Raw genomic sequence first — 16030 nt, forward strand, 5'->3', positions numbered from 1 at the left:
TTGAAAACTCAAGATTGTCATCAGTTTCCTTTAATCTTCAATCTATATGCATAAACATGATAAATATCGTTAAATGAGACAATACACTAAATAAAATGATGAAAAATATTCACGTTTTAGTTATGTTTTCCTCTTGTTTGATTTCAGTTCTTAATTTGTATTTCACAATTTGTGTATGTATTTTCTGGACAATTATGCACAAATAATGCATTTTGCAAGTTAATTATATATTGTACAAAAATAGTTTTAAAAACAAATAAAAATCAAAACATATTATTGTTCTAAAACACAAGTAAAAGTTATACCATAAAACGACAGGGTAAAGGTAATACTTCCTGTGATACCTTATATAAAATATCATGTAAATAAATGTAGCAACTGAATTAGATTTACAAGTTTAATTTTTTTCCCTATCAAAATTAATTTTCCTGTCGTTGAAATTGTTTTCTTTTGCATATCTTTTTAATATTTATTTCAAATAAGTATAAATATAAATAAAAAAATGTTTTCTTGTCGCTAAATAGTTTCTTGTTGCTAATATTATTCTTCTTGTCGCTTCTTGACGCTTTTTGTCTCTACAATTCTTTTTGTCTCTAATTAGTGAGACCACGCATGGGCATTAATACATAAACAAACCGCGACTTGCGATTTGGAACAAGAACGTTTATTAAATGATATGATGAATGGTTCTCCATTTCTTTATGAGAGTACAGTATCAAATATCAGTTTCATAACGGTAAAATATAGAAATACTCCACTTCAGTTCTTGTGACAGAAATAGAATTATCGATCGGCTTTCAGAGAACTCTCGCAAGTTATCAAAATTTGGGAATTCCCTCTGACGTGTTTCTAAATTTATAAAAACACTAAATATAAATACTGTTTAATTCTGATTTTCCGTATTGTTAAAAACACGCATATAAGTCAAGGAAAATATCACACATGAAGATTATGAGTAAAACATTACAGGAAAGTTGTTTATGTTCAATTGTTTTGCTTGTTTTTACCTTTTAAAGCAAGACAATCATAAGAATCTGAGATGTTGCTGAATGTTTAGAATAAAACGAATGACGTGAAGGAGTGTATCATAGGGTCAATGGTAAAAGTCTACAGATTGCTTGACAGCAATCGTATCCCAAAAATCTAAGTACATTTTTGGATTCAGCATATCAAAGAACTTCAAGATTTCAATTTTTGTTAAAATCAGACTAAGTTTAATTTTGGACCCTTTGGACTTTAGTGTAGACCAATTTGAAAACAGGACCAAAAATGAAGAATCTACATACACAGTTAGATTTGGTATATCAAAGAACCCCATTTATTCAATTTTTGATGAAATCAAACAAAGTTTAATTTTGGACCCCGATTTGGACCAACTTGAAAACTGGGCCAATAATCAAGAATCTAAGTACATTTTTAGATTCAGCATATCAAAGAACCTAACTGATTCATTTTTTGTCAAAATCAAACTAAGTTTAATTTTGGACCCTTTGGACCTTAATGTAGACCAATTTGAAAACGGGACCAAAAGTTAAGAATCTACATACACAGTCATGACAGTTAGATTCAGCATATCAAAGAACCCCAATTATTCAATTTTGATGAAATCAAACAAAAGTTTAATTTTGGACCCTTTGGGCCCCTTATTATGTTGGGACCAAAACTCCCAAAATCAAACCCAACCTTTCTTTTATGGTCATAAACCTTGTGTTTAAATTTTATAGATTTCTATTTACTTATACTAACGTTATGGTGCGAAAACCAAGAAAAATGCTTATTTGGGTCCCTTTTTGGCCCCTAATTCCTAAACTGTTGGGACCTAAACTCCCAAAATCAATACCAACCTTCCTTTTGTAGTCATTAACATTGTGTTTAAATTTCATTGATTTCTATTTACTTAAACTAATGTTATTGTGCGAAAACCAAGAATAATGCTTATTTGGGCCCTTTTTTGGCCCCTAATTCCTAAACTGTTGAGACCAAAACTCCCAAAATCAATCCCAACCGTTCTTTTGTGGTCATAAACCTTGTGTCAAAATTTCATAGATTTCTATTAACTTAAACTAAAGTTATAGTGCGAAAACCAAGAAAATGCTTATTTGGGCCCTTTTTGGCCCCTAATTCCTAAAATGTTGGGACCAAAACTCCCAAAATCAATACCAACCTTCCTTTTGTGGTCATAAACCTTGTGTTAAAATTTCATAGATTTCCATTCACTTTTACTAAAGTTAGAGTGCGAAAACTAAAAGTATTCGGACGCCGGACGACGACGACGCCGACGCCAACGTGATAGCAATATACGACGAAAATTTTTTCAAAATTTGCGGTCGTATAAAAACTACCATGGATTAATAAAGAAATAAAGTCACTGATTAGAAAAAGGAACAAATTGTTCAAAAAAATGAAAACATACTCACATAGTAAAATAAATAAACAGTACAGGGAAACAAAAAAGCTGCTTCAGAAAGAGACAAGAAAAGCTTACTGGACATATCTGGAAAACATTATCTGTTACGACGAGAGCTTACAAACCTCGCAAAAACAGAAAAAATTTTGGAATTATATTAGGTCCACCAAAAAAGACAGTTCAGGAGTTGCACCATTAAGATCTGAAGGTATGCTGATAGACGACACAAAACAAAAAGCTGAAATACTCAATAAACAATACCACTCTGTTTTTACACCTGAAAATGATAAAGAACAAATACCAACTCTTTCCGACAACTATCCATCTATGGCAGAAATACATGTAACACCAAATGGCATAGAAAAACTTTTGAAAAATCTTGATCCATCTAAAGCTACAGGTCCAGACGAAATACCAGCACGAATTCTTAAACAATTTGCACCAGAATTTGCACCACATCTCGCTTTCATCTTTAACACATCTTTTTTGAAAGGAGATGTACCAACAGACTGGAGACAGGCAAATGTGATCCCTATTTTTAAAAAAGGCGAAAAATACCTAGCCAGTAATTACAGACCTGTCTCTCTAACATGCATTTGCTGCAAACTGCTCGAACACATTGTTGTAAGTAGCATACTAAAACATCTGGACACACATAACATCCTTGTGGACAATCAGCATGGCTTCAGATCAAAACGCAGCTGTGAAACACAGCTACTTACTTTAAGTCATGAACTACTTAGTAACCTCCATAATGGTGTACAAATTGATCTTATTATTTTAGACTTCTCCAAGGCATTTGACAAGGTACCTCACAAAAAGTTATTAAGGAAGATGGATAATTATGGCATAAGGGGAAATACCTGGAATTGGGTATCAGCCTTCCTTAGTAACAGAACGCAACAGGTTGCCCTTGACGGAGAGGTATCTAGTCAAATGCCTGTGGTAAGTGGGGTGCCCCAAGGCTCGGTTTTGGGTCCACTACTTTTTCTCATCTTCATTAATGACCTACCTGCAGCAGTAACATCAAAAACACGCTTGTTTGCAGATGATTGTATCTTATACAGAAACATAACAAACCAACAAGATTGTACCATACTACAAAATGATCTAAACTGCCTAGCCAATTGGGAAAAAACTTGGGGTATGCAATTCCATCCTGAAAAATGCAACTCCCTCACTGTAACAAGATCACAGTCACCATTCAAACATGATTATGTATTAAAAGGCCACATCTTAGAATCCGTCAGCACTGCAAAATATCTTGGTATCACCCTTTCTCACAACATGTCTTGGGATACACACATAAATAATATTACTTCAAAAGCAAATAAAATCTTAGGCTTTCTAAAAAGAAACTTGAAAATAAACCAGGAAGAAACTAAAAGTTTGGCATACAAATCCATGGTACGTTCTAATTTAGAATACTGCTCTTCAGTTTGGTCACCTCACACCCAAAAACAAAAAAACAACATTGAAAAAGTACAAAGAAGGGCAGCACGCTATGTCACTAACAGATACCACAACACCAGTAGTGTTACTTCCATGATTGACCATCTTCAATGGAAGTCACTTGAAACTCGCAGAAACATCAATCGAGTCACTATGCTTTACAAAATCTCTCACCATCTCATTGCAGTAGACCCAAACCTTTACCTTGTACCACAGCCAGTCAAAAACACCAGATTCACTAATCCATTACAATACCAGACATTTAGCACAAGAACAGACTATTTAAAGTACAGCTTTTTTCCATTCACTGTTGTACTGTGGAACTCACTCCCACAAAACATCATCAGCGTTAACTCCCTGGATCAATTTAAAATACTGATCCAGAGTCAGTATATTTAGATATCTAACCTGTTTGTAAATAATGTAAATGCGTTAATTTTTGTTTTGTTTTTGCACAAAATTATTTTTGAATTATTGCACAAAATTAGTTATTTTATTAAGTGTCTGTTTGCGATGCGCCGACGTATAGTCATCAATGTGCTGATGGATCGTCGTATGATGTAGATGCATGTTATCCCATATTATCTAATATTGTACTGCTTTATGCTGTTTACTGGTGGTGAGTACATCTATAAGTATTAAGCTAGATAATCAACGGTTACAACAAGTGTATATGTTATACAAGTTTACATGTCTACCTACCTGTATTTTTTGCATAAAACTAAGATGAATTTTATGCACAAACGGGTTTACAATCTCTGGTGTAATAAGGGACATTTGACGTGGAATGGCTATCTGTCGTTTCATTTTGTTGTCTTTTCCGAATGTCTATTCTAACCACTTAATTGGGATTTTTTATTTGAAAATGTTCAGCTTGTGGCCATTGTTTGGGTTCTGTACAGTATAGTGTGACTTTAATATATCCGCGACAACATCAAACCGGTTTCAGCAGCACACATATTTTAAAAGAACATATGGCAAATGTATGGCAAGTCGTTTAAAGATGTGTTCTTTTTTTTCAAGAAAGTAGATAGATGTCTTATCAAATTAATAAAACGTCTTATCAAATTAATAAGATGTCTTATCAAATTAATAAGATGTCTTATCAAATTAATAAGATGCATATGTCTTATCAATTACAGCTTATTTCCTACAGCATGTAGAGCAAGACTTTAGTAAGCTTGCTTGCTTTGTTTTTATATTGTACAATCATTAGGATAACACCCACTTGAATTCAAGTATTATATATACAGGTTAAACTATGCCCTATATATATTGTTTAAAAATGTCAATCTTATTTACAAAGCTTGTATAAACAATTATACAAACAAAGCAAGCAAGCCAACCAAAGTTTTGCATTACATGCATTAGGAAAATAACTGTAATAAGATGCCTTATCAATTAATGAGATGTCTTTTCAAATTAATAAGATGCTTAATCCAGTTCATAATTAAAGATGTGTTATCTCATAAAGCCGCTAATTTATATCAGATATCTTTAAGCTGATACTACTATAAAGTAGTCTGAGCTTTAAGTTAAAAACCAGGCATAGACTATACTATAATCTAACTATTACAGCTTTTACATTAATGCTAGCAAGACAAATCTTTGTTTGGCTTGCTTGCTTTGTTTGTATCAGTGATTGCTCAAGCATGGTAATTAAGATAGGCGGGGCTTCAGCTTGTATACATCATACTTAGATTTTATTGGACGTTATGTCTGAGGTTAAGGATACTTAATTTTAAAACATTACATGACAAATACATTTTTTTCTTGTATGAGGCTGAGAAACTGGCCTTCAACATTAATTGACTTAATATTGTTTTTATAACATATCAATCTATTAGTTCAGTCAGTTATTTCCATGTCTGTCCTTCGATTATGCAACTCCAGAAAAGATTCTAAAAAATGAGAAACAATTGTATTGAAAAGAGAAAATCGAGTGCACCATTTCTTATGTTAGGGTGTGTTTGAGATGAATATTTTGTCTTGAAAATGTACAAAACAAGAGTATTTGATAGATCATCTCGCTTCAGACTCTATCATTTTATATAGCAAAGCTACAGGTTGACTTTATAACATAAAAAAAAGCACAGTACTCAGGGGCGGATGCAGGAATTTTTCGAAAGGGGGGGTGCTAACCCAGGGCAAACAGGGCAAAGGGGGGGGGGGGGGTGCAAAACATATGTCCCGATACAAATGCATTGATCGGCAAAAATAAAGGGGGGAGCGCACCCCCGGAACCCCCCCCCTGGATCCGCCACTGGTACTAAAAGATGAAATATAGGGGTCAAGTGAAATACCTATCCAATGGATCACAAAATCAGAGTAGGTGTGTTCGAATAGCTATTTTACTAAAAGTGCTTGACGACAGTCTTTAAGTTGGATCTCTGAAAAAAAAATTGTCTTCCGTTTCTACGATTGTGATATGTTTTTTAAAACTCAATGGATAGTTTTCATTATAAAACTTATGTATATATACTTTTATCTGAAGAAAATTCTTTAATTTATTCATATTTAGAAGAAGTTTACTTTATTTTAATTGCTTCCTTCGTTATTTTGATAACGGTTTGTTCCAAGAAGCAATTCCCCCGACATATTTTCCGTATGCAAAGTGACCTCAGTGTGACCCCGCCATATCTCGTAAAATCCGGTGATCACAATAAGCACTGGTATTAAAGAGATAATAGTAACTGCAATTACGATTATCCCAATATGGCGACGGTAGATATAGGTAAAATCTTTACACTCATTTTTCTTAAATTTAGCATGCTTTTGTCAATAGTTACTCAGCTGCAAGGTTTATCTATACCAGTACATCATATTTGAATCGTAAAGGTGCACTGGATTAGTCTAAGCGCTTTGAAAATTGCCGTCGAAAAATTCGGGATGATAATCGTAACTCGGAAAAAAGATAATCGTAATTATGGTATTTAAAAATGGAAAGATAATCGTAACTGGAAAGTGTTTTATTGATATTGACACTTAAAACATATATCTAATAGCATATAATGAAGTTATGTCGATGAATTATTTACGAAACGTTCCAACATCTTATGACATTTCTTTTTATGCATATATTATTAACAGTTCTTAGGAAAACAGCTACATATGTGTATTAATTTATGTTTTTTGATTGAGTTAAGTCTGCCAATTGATATTTTAACGTGTGTTTTTCTATGTTGTGATGTTATGCTATTGTTTTTTTACACTAGTAATTTTGGGGCCCTTTATAGCTTGTTGTTCGGTGTGAGCCAAGGCTCCGTGTTGAAGGCCGTACATTGACCTATAATGGTTTACCTTTTTATAAATTGTTATTTGGATAGAGAGTTGCATGTCTCATTGGCACTCACACCACATCTTCCTATATCTACATACTAGTATATCATAAAATTTAGTTTTTTTAATAAATAATGCCGTTAGTTTTCTCGTCTAAAGTGTTTTACATTGTCATTTCGGAGCCTTTTATAGCTGTCTATGCCGTATTGTCTTTGCTCATTGTTGAAGGCCGTACGGTGACCTATTTTTGTTAATATCTGAGTCATGTTGGTCTCTTGTGGACAGTTGTCTCGTTGTTAATCATACCATATTTTTTTGGCATTTTAGCTACTTCATGACTGTCACTGAAATTTCGATATCTCAGAAAATAACTATAAACAACACAAATTTAATTTTGAATTATAACAATATGACATCCTTTAAACAGTTAATGCTATATAAGAATAGAGAAAGGTTGGGATTTTTTGTGTATTATGAAATTAAGTAACGTGGAGTTTTTTGACAAACATGGATTTGTGTTCTCTTATAGTTTGGCCAAAAGCCCGAAAATGAAGAATTGAAGTTGATGTGGCTTTAAATTGTCTTACAAGGAATACTTATTCAAAGAATGACTGCAAAGTGGAGAATAAAATAACGCATATTCCGCAATATTAGAAACAAACTAATTCAAAAATTCATAAATACTCGGTATATGAAAAGTATGATGCATACATATGCATGGAAGATATTGTAGAGACAAATATTGAAGGTACTAAACAAGGAACATTTTTGTATTTGCATACTTGCCATACAATAAGTTATTTTCTATTAAATGAAAACAAAAATTAGCCTAACCTAATTGTCATGTATTTTTCTGAAGCACAAAATATTTGTTGTAAAATCTATAAAAATCTTTGTAATTAAACAAGTTCCAACTGTGATGATGTACATGTTATGCCTTCTGATGTAATTTATCAATATACATATTTGTGTGTGTTTTTTTCAGTCCGTCAAGTGCTTTGTATTAAGACTATAGGTAAGGCTAAAAAAAACAAAAAACAAAAGTAACTATAAACAAAAGTAACAATAAACAAAAGTAACAATAAACAATAGTAACAATAAACTGTAACTATTTTAGATCCTTTACCATACACACTGTTTAAAGAAACGTCCTAAAATACATGGGTATTTGATCAAAACATTTGAAGTAAATTTTTAAAATCATATATTATATCAGTATAAAATAGAAAAAAGGGAATCAAAGGGGAAAAAATGGACGGCTATATTTATTGAATTATAAAGAAAAGGGAAATATGAACACTCATATCTACCGATAAAGGTATCAACTGTATTTTTGCTCATTTTGAGCAATGAATTGAAAGGATTGCACTTTTGGGATATGGGATATAGCTAATCCCCCCTCCCCCTCCCCCCTAAAAAAAACAAACAAAAACGGACTTAAACGCGCACACAACATTGAAACTTTGAAAAAAATCAAAATATCTACTTACCACAATAGCTGTCTCGACAGCTGCTTCATTTTCCGTATCTTTAACAGGTACATGTATATATCAAAAGGTTCACCAGCTAATAGAAATTTATTATAGGATATGCATGTCACTTGATGATCGCTGTATAACATCTCTTATATTATGTGATACCTCGAAAGCTTTTGATAGGGTATGGCATAGTGGCCTCTTAATAAAACTAAAAGCGTATGGTATTGATGGAAATCTGTATAAATGGTTTGAAAGTTATATTTCAAATAGAAAACAAAGCGTTTTCGTTTCAAATGCCTATTCGCCTTTTGATAATACTAATGCAGGAGTTCCGCAAGGCTCTGTATTAGGTCCCCTCCTTTTTTTTATTTATGTAAATGACATAGCTGATAATTTGACAAGTCTAACTCGATTGTTTGCTGATGATAAATCTCTTTCTTATTCCAGCAATAACCCTTACACTATAGAGGATGTCTTAAACAGCGATTTAGAACAAATTTCAGTATGGTCTAAAGATTGGCTTATTAACTTTAACCCTAATAAGACAAAGGCTATGATATTCTCCTGCCATACTTCCCCAGATGATATTGAAATAGAATTTCAAAACCAATTAGTAGAATTTGTCTCCTGTCATAAACACTTAGGGATCACTTTTGATTCCAATGATAAATTCCATACACATATAGAAAATATTTTAAAGTGTGCAAGCACGAGATTAAATGTTCTTAAAAAATCGAAATATGTATTGAATAGAAATTATCTTGCTCGTATATATTTAACTTTTATAAGACCCGTTATGGAATATGCATGTGAGTTATGGGATGGTTGTACTCAACAAGAAGCCGACAATTTAGAACATGTTCAGTTAGAAGCATGGAGGTTAGTAACTGGGTTGCCCGTGTTTGCTAGTCGGGAAGCTATATATTTTGAAACTGGCTGGCAATTGCTTGTGAACAGAAGAAAATCCAGAATGCTCAATATGTTCTATTCTATACATAATGAGACTGCCCCTGATTATCTCTGTGATTTAATGCCCCCGCTTGTTGGTCAAGTATCTAACTACGATTTGCGAAACAGTAATAATTATGTAGTACCCGGTTATAGACTAGACATAACTAGAAAATCCTTTTTCCCATCCACTACTTTTGAATGGAATAGCCTTCCCCCCGACATACGTACGTCCAAAACATAAATATTTTTAAACGAAAGATGAAGTCCAAATTGATACAGCCACCTTCCTATTTTAGTTGTGGGGATAGAAAATTAATATCATTCATACACGTTTGAGAAATATGTGCAGTTCTTTAAATTCAGATTTACATCGTGTTTATATTAAACCCAGTCCCGCATGCAGCTGTGGCCAACCTGTTGAGGATAGTATACACTATTTTTTACAGTGCGCTCTTCACAACGAAGCCAGAGAAATACTGTTTTCAAAATTAGAAAGTTATGCTATATCCATTGAGCTTCTTTTAGCTGGTGACGGTGACCTTTCTTTTCAACAAAACAAAGACATTTTGAGTCCGTACAATCTTATATCAGAATAACACAAAGATTTAAGGCAGAAGACCTTGGTTAAGGGAAACAACTCTATAAATCATCAGTACGTTTATGTCAACCATTTTAAAAAATATATTCTAAGCTTCTAGGTTACACAGATCATTTTCAATCTGTTTCAGGTAAATGCTTAAAATATGTTGATGAACTTGACTGTTGCAAACGCATAACTGATGTAAAGAGTTATCTCCCTGAACCAAGGTCTACCCCCTTAAAGCAGTCAATTAACATTCTAAATTTCTACTTTACAACCTTTCACTTCAGTCTAGTTGTTTCATTATTATTCCTTATTATATTGTATTTTTTTTCCTTTTTCTTTTTATTTCTAATTTTTGTTTGAAGTATGTATTACATGCATTACTACTATGTTGTGTTTTTTTTCGCCATTATCTAATGTACTTTGTGTTTATATTTATATTGGGAGAGGACGTCTCTAATGTTGTTATAACTTGTGTCCAATCCCTTTTGCTACTTTTGCAAGTAAAATATGTTTAAACTAAAAGGTTATGCATATTGTTGTCAGTTATAAATAGATATACAAGTTGAAATGATAGGACTTTTTTTTACTGGGAACTCACTTTAGTCCCATGACTGTATATATATATATATAGGTAAATTTGTCCTAGATATTAACCTGTAAGTTTCTTCATGCGTTTATGTCATCGTTAAACTTGACATTTGCATTTTTAACACACAAAATACCATTGAAATGCTGAAAGACACATTTATTATGTTTCAGTTACTATTATCCGATAAAGAAAATTACGATTATCAAAGAAGAAAAATACCATAGAGTTACGATTATCATACCGAATTTTTCAACGGCAATTTTCAAAGCGCTCAGACGATTCCAGTACACCGTTACGATTCAAATATGATGTAATGGTATAGATAAACCTTGCAGCTGAGTAACTATTGACAAAAGCATGCTACATTTAAGAAAAATGAGTGTAAAGATTTTACCTATATCTACCGTCGCCATATTGGGATAATCGTAATTGCAGTTACTATTATCTCTTTAATACCAGTGAATAAGCATGGATGTCCTTACATGTAAAATAAACTATTATCTGTATTTATATGTTAAACACGTGCTCAATTTCCGTGCTTTTTGTTGATTTTTTTGTCGATTGTTGACAAACAGGTGACAATCGTTAAACTTCGGCTTCAAAACACGAACTTTAATTACCTGCCATATTTTCACAACAACACTGACCGATTGAAAAAAAAATTGACGATTATTAATACGAAATTTACACGAAAAAAATGAAAATTCGTGCACAGAAGACTAAGTTTATGATGTTTGTATGCATTGGTTCAAGTATTGGAAGAACTATTTCACCGGTCACTCCGAGTTTCTTATGACTTTAAATGAAACCAATTTTCAGACATTTCAACGCATATTTGAATCTATACTATTAAACGAGAAGACCTCATTTTTGGTGTCGCTTCTCTTCTTTCCACAATAAATTAATCAACACGCCTCTGTGTCCTATAGGTACAGTGCATAGTGGCATTTGTCATCCATTCATATGATTATTCAGATTGAGTTATTTTTGGAGAAAAACGAGAAAAAAGGCATCCGGATATTGTTCCGTCATTGGACGAAATTTTAAGTAAGATTAAACTTCCGGTTTGCGTTTTTCTGTATACTTTGAACATACATATACAAAGAATAAAGTGTATTTTCAAAATTCTATCTGCTATCATTTTCTTTTAAGTTAACTATCCACGGCAGTCACAGAGTTTATTAAATAGAGAGGGTCTGTATACTTTTCTGTATACTTTGAACATACATATACACAGAATAAAGTGTATTTTCAAAATTCTACCTGCTATCATTTTCAAGTTAACTATCCACGGCATTCACAGAGTTTATTAAATAGAGAGGGTCTGTATACTTTATCAATGACCACTATGGATCGATTTGTAAACTTCGAATATACAAAGAATACAGTGTATTTTCAAAATTCTATCTGCTATCATTTTCAAGTTAACTATCCACGGCAGTCACAGAGTTTATTAAATAGAGAGGGTCTGTATACTTTTCTGTATACTTTGAACATACATATACAAAGAATAAAGTGTATTTTCAAAATTCTATCTGCTATCATTTTCAAGTTAACTATCCACGACATTCACAGAGTTTATTAAATAGAGAGGGTCTGCATACTTTATCAATGACCACTATGGATCGATTAGTAAACTTCGAATTGAAAGTAAATACACTATATTTATATAGTAATGGATGTTCATAATATACAGATAAGCGCTACAATTATTCATGTGAACTTTTGATACCTTTTCTGAAAATTTTACAAAATTCATTGATTACAAAAAAAAGAAGATGTGGTATGATTGCCATGTTGAGACAACTTTCCACAAGAGACCAATATGACACAGATATGAACAACTATAGGCTACCGTACGACTTTCAACAACGAGCAAAGCCCATACCGCATACTCAGTTTTAAAAGGCCCCGAACTGACAATGTAAAACAATTCAAACCAGAAAACAAGCGGCCTTATTTATGTACAAAAAAATGAACGAAAAACAAATATGTAACACATAAACAAACAACAACCACTGAATTACAGGCTCCTTACTTGAATGTTCATAACATACTAAATGTATGTTCATATTGAAATTGATAGAGAACCAAAAAATGGGAATATTGGAAATAAAGGAGGAGGGATAAAAAAAAAACATTTTCCTGTCCCCAATAACCTATGACTTATGATACTTTTGCTGAAATTTTCCAGTCATTCAATATTTTACAAAATTCTTCCAACAACACTTTACATACTTTAAACTACGCTCTGAATGCCCGCGATTTCGCGGGTGTGTTCTAGTAATATTTATACTTTTATTAATAAAAGATTTGGGAATTTAGGAATTTATTCCCGATTTTTTTCTGGAAAAAAAATGAATTATCTAGTGCCATCTCATACCGTTTCAATTAGACCTGCTGAGTTATTTATTTTTAATACATGGCAAGTCAGGTAATTTATTTTCAAACTACCGCAGAACAAACCATTTATTTTTGTGATTATCAAGGCTGAGTTATTTATTATCAAAATCCTCCTGCCCCCGACCCCCCAGACTATCAAATGGTCATCCCCTAAGGAATAGGGATAGGATATAGTTCCAAGTTGAAATTTTAACTTGGACGTACAGGAATTTTTCTGATGTCCTTTAGATTTGCAATAACTGAAATTGCTAAAGGATGTACGGATCCAACATTAAATTTATGGTCCATGAATTGAAGAGTTGAATAAAAACCTTTTGACTCATCAATAATTTTTGATGTCCAATAGTCGTGAATTTTGGATTTAACTAGCTTTTTCCAATGAAATTTTGATAACGGGTTGTTTAAATAAGCATACAAGTCATTAATTTCATATTTCAAACATAATTCCTTGACATCAATAAACCAGCTGCGACTATTATGGGGTTTTATCTGTAGCTGCCTTTGAGTTTCGGCTAGCCGCCATTCAATAGAGAGGGGGGGCAAGGGGGGTCCCAATAACAGCAAAACAGCAAATTGATTTGGCTCATAACAGATATCAAGGAATTAAAATGGACAAAAACAGATAACAGTAAATAAAATATTAAAATAATTCGGTCTTTGACAAATCAGTATTTCTTATTACGGATATAATCCTTTGTAATGCATTCCATTTTTTATGACTATGTTTTAAGTATTAATTTATGTATCTAGAATGTGTTTAAATTACTACTCAATATATTATAATATTTTTTATACGCTCGTTTACGGAACGTATTATGGTATACTGTTGTCCGTCTGTTGTCAACATGTCGGACATTAACTCAAAAACTCTTTAACCATTTGCATTAAAGTTTTAAACTTTGGGAAATTGTTTATATCTATTGACGTGAGCTCCCTTTTTTTTTTTATATAAATATTAGATTTTAAGTTTCTGGGTAATCATGGTAATGGGTTATTATTCAATAAAATTGGTGTTTTTTTTCAGTTTTCTGATAATATCTCAAAAATGCTTTCACAAAGCAAGGAATTTTGGTGAATTGTTTATATCTATTAACATGAGGTAACTTTCAATTTTTATAAATTTTAGATTTTACGTTTTCAGCAGTTCTCATGAAACGTTTGTGTATTGTTTATATATATTGACTGAAGCTCCCTTTGTTGCTAATCAAAAAAGTGACCTAAAAGAGTTTGAATATTCTGACTTTTTCTAAATGACCATTTAATGAGGTGTGTGAATTTTTCTTAATAAAACTATGAGGCAAAGTGGTATATAGGGTAGAAAAATCAAAAGCACCAATTATAAGCATGCAATTTATCAAGTACAATGTACTTTGAACGAATTTTGACACTCTAAAAGCAATTTATTCCACTATTTTCAAAGGCCTTATTTGAACAATTTTTTATCAGCTGAGGTTTTTGATTATACCAAGTGTACTAGTAAGTAGAATACATAGTTTAGTAGGGAAACAATGGCTTAAAACGAAATAAATCTTTGTTTGTAATGAGTTATGTGCAGCTTCGGACCCAAGAACATGGTTGGAACATTCATTGTACAATGCATTTGGTTCTGCTTTGAAAAGAATTACAGAGCTGAGTCTATGTACCATATTATATAAAAGGTTAAGTGGTTGTTAGGACCTAATCCTTAATTGAGATCCTTGTCAGATATTCCTGGCCATATGTTTTCCTTTTTGTCATATTAAGAATTGTTTTAATTTAATATGTTCGTACGGAAAACAAGGAACATTATTCCCATACAAAAAATTAAGATAATTCTAAATACCATTCATAAAAAAAATGGAATTTATTACAAAGGATAATCATAAGATATACTTGAATTGTCCTGGACCTCACTTCTGTGATGGGTATGTGTTAATGGCATCCTTCTCTGAATACGGGACAAACATATTAGTAGTGGTAGACCCCAATGGCCGAGGTTCTTCAATTTATACGGAATATTGACTGTCAAAAAAAAAAATGCTAACATTCCAATTTTCAATAACAGTTAACAGCAAATACATTATCACAATAACAGATAACAAAAAAACTAAAAGCCCAATAACAGCTAACAAAGAATAAGACAATAACAGCTAACAGCAAATATATTTTCAAAATAACAGATAACAAAGAATTAAATTGCCCCATAACAGCATAACAGTTAAACCCCTTGCCCCCCCTCAATAGACCACTTTCGAGTTCATCCGTCACCGGAAAAAACTCGTCAATTATACGCGCTTTTATCACCGTCATTTGTGCGTTTTGGGGCGTCGTCACTTCCCTTCCAATGTTGAGCGAGTGGTTGGAAAACTATAATTCTATATTATACGAATTTTTCGGCAAATTGAATTCTCAAAATTAAAAATCAACACTGCTGTCATTAGGGAATTGTCAGTAAGTACCTACAGAGCAACCATTATTTCTAGTTTATCCTGCACAAAGACGATCACTAAGACGCTTGATGAACGTAAATAGTGCAGGGATAGAGGCGACCCCTTCTATCTGGTAAATGACGTCATAAAGGCGTGCATAATTGACGAGTTTTTGCCGGTGACGGATGAACTCGAAAGTGGTCTATTGATTATTGAATTACATTTCGCTCTAGATATGTTTCCAAAAAAGATTGATAGCTTTGACATGGATTTCAGCTTCTATAGGGAGTAAACCAGTAAACCAGATAAGGTATTAACTGCAGAATCAGCTACATTAGAATTTAAAGACAAAATTTGTTTTATCCATTTTTTATACTGAATAGAGATATTATTTAGTATTTTTCCTTTTTGGTAACGCACCTTAGCGTGGACTATCGCACTTCAGCGTGACCATCGGCGCGGTTCGGAGTACCATCG

At 32.6% G+C, this 16030-nt stretch overlaps 2 protein-coding genes across 4 annotated transcripts in view; both read right to left on the minus strand.

The window, feature by feature from the left end:
* LOC139524834 (lysophosphatidylcholine acyltransferase 2-like) overlaps positions 1 to 4769 on the minus strand; it is a 38441-nt gene extending 33672 nt beyond the window's left edge. For all 3 annotated transcript variants that reach the window (XM_071319938.1, XM_071319940.1, XM_071319939.1), the window contains exon 1: positions 4562 to 4769. In XM_071319938.1, coding sequence (XP_071176039.1) covers positions 4562 to 4666 — 105 coding nt within the window. In that variant the 5' untranslated portion in view covers positions 4667 to 4769. The remainder of the gene's footprint in view (positions 1 to 4561) is intronic.
* The window catches only part of LOC139525559 (tRNA-dihydrouridine(20) synthase [NAD(P)+]-like), a 627966-nt gene that overhangs the window by 574294 nt on the left and 37642 nt on the right, over positions 1 to 16030 (minus strand). The window lies entirely within an intron of this gene.

The sequence above is a fragment of the Mytilus edulis genome, chromosome 5 (genome assembly GCF_963676685.1).
Source record: "Mytilus edulis chromosome 5, xbMytEdul2.2, whole genome shotgun sequence".
Lineage (NCBI taxonomy): Eukaryota > Metazoa > Mollusca > Bivalvia > Mytilida > Mytilidae > Mytilus > Mytilus edulis.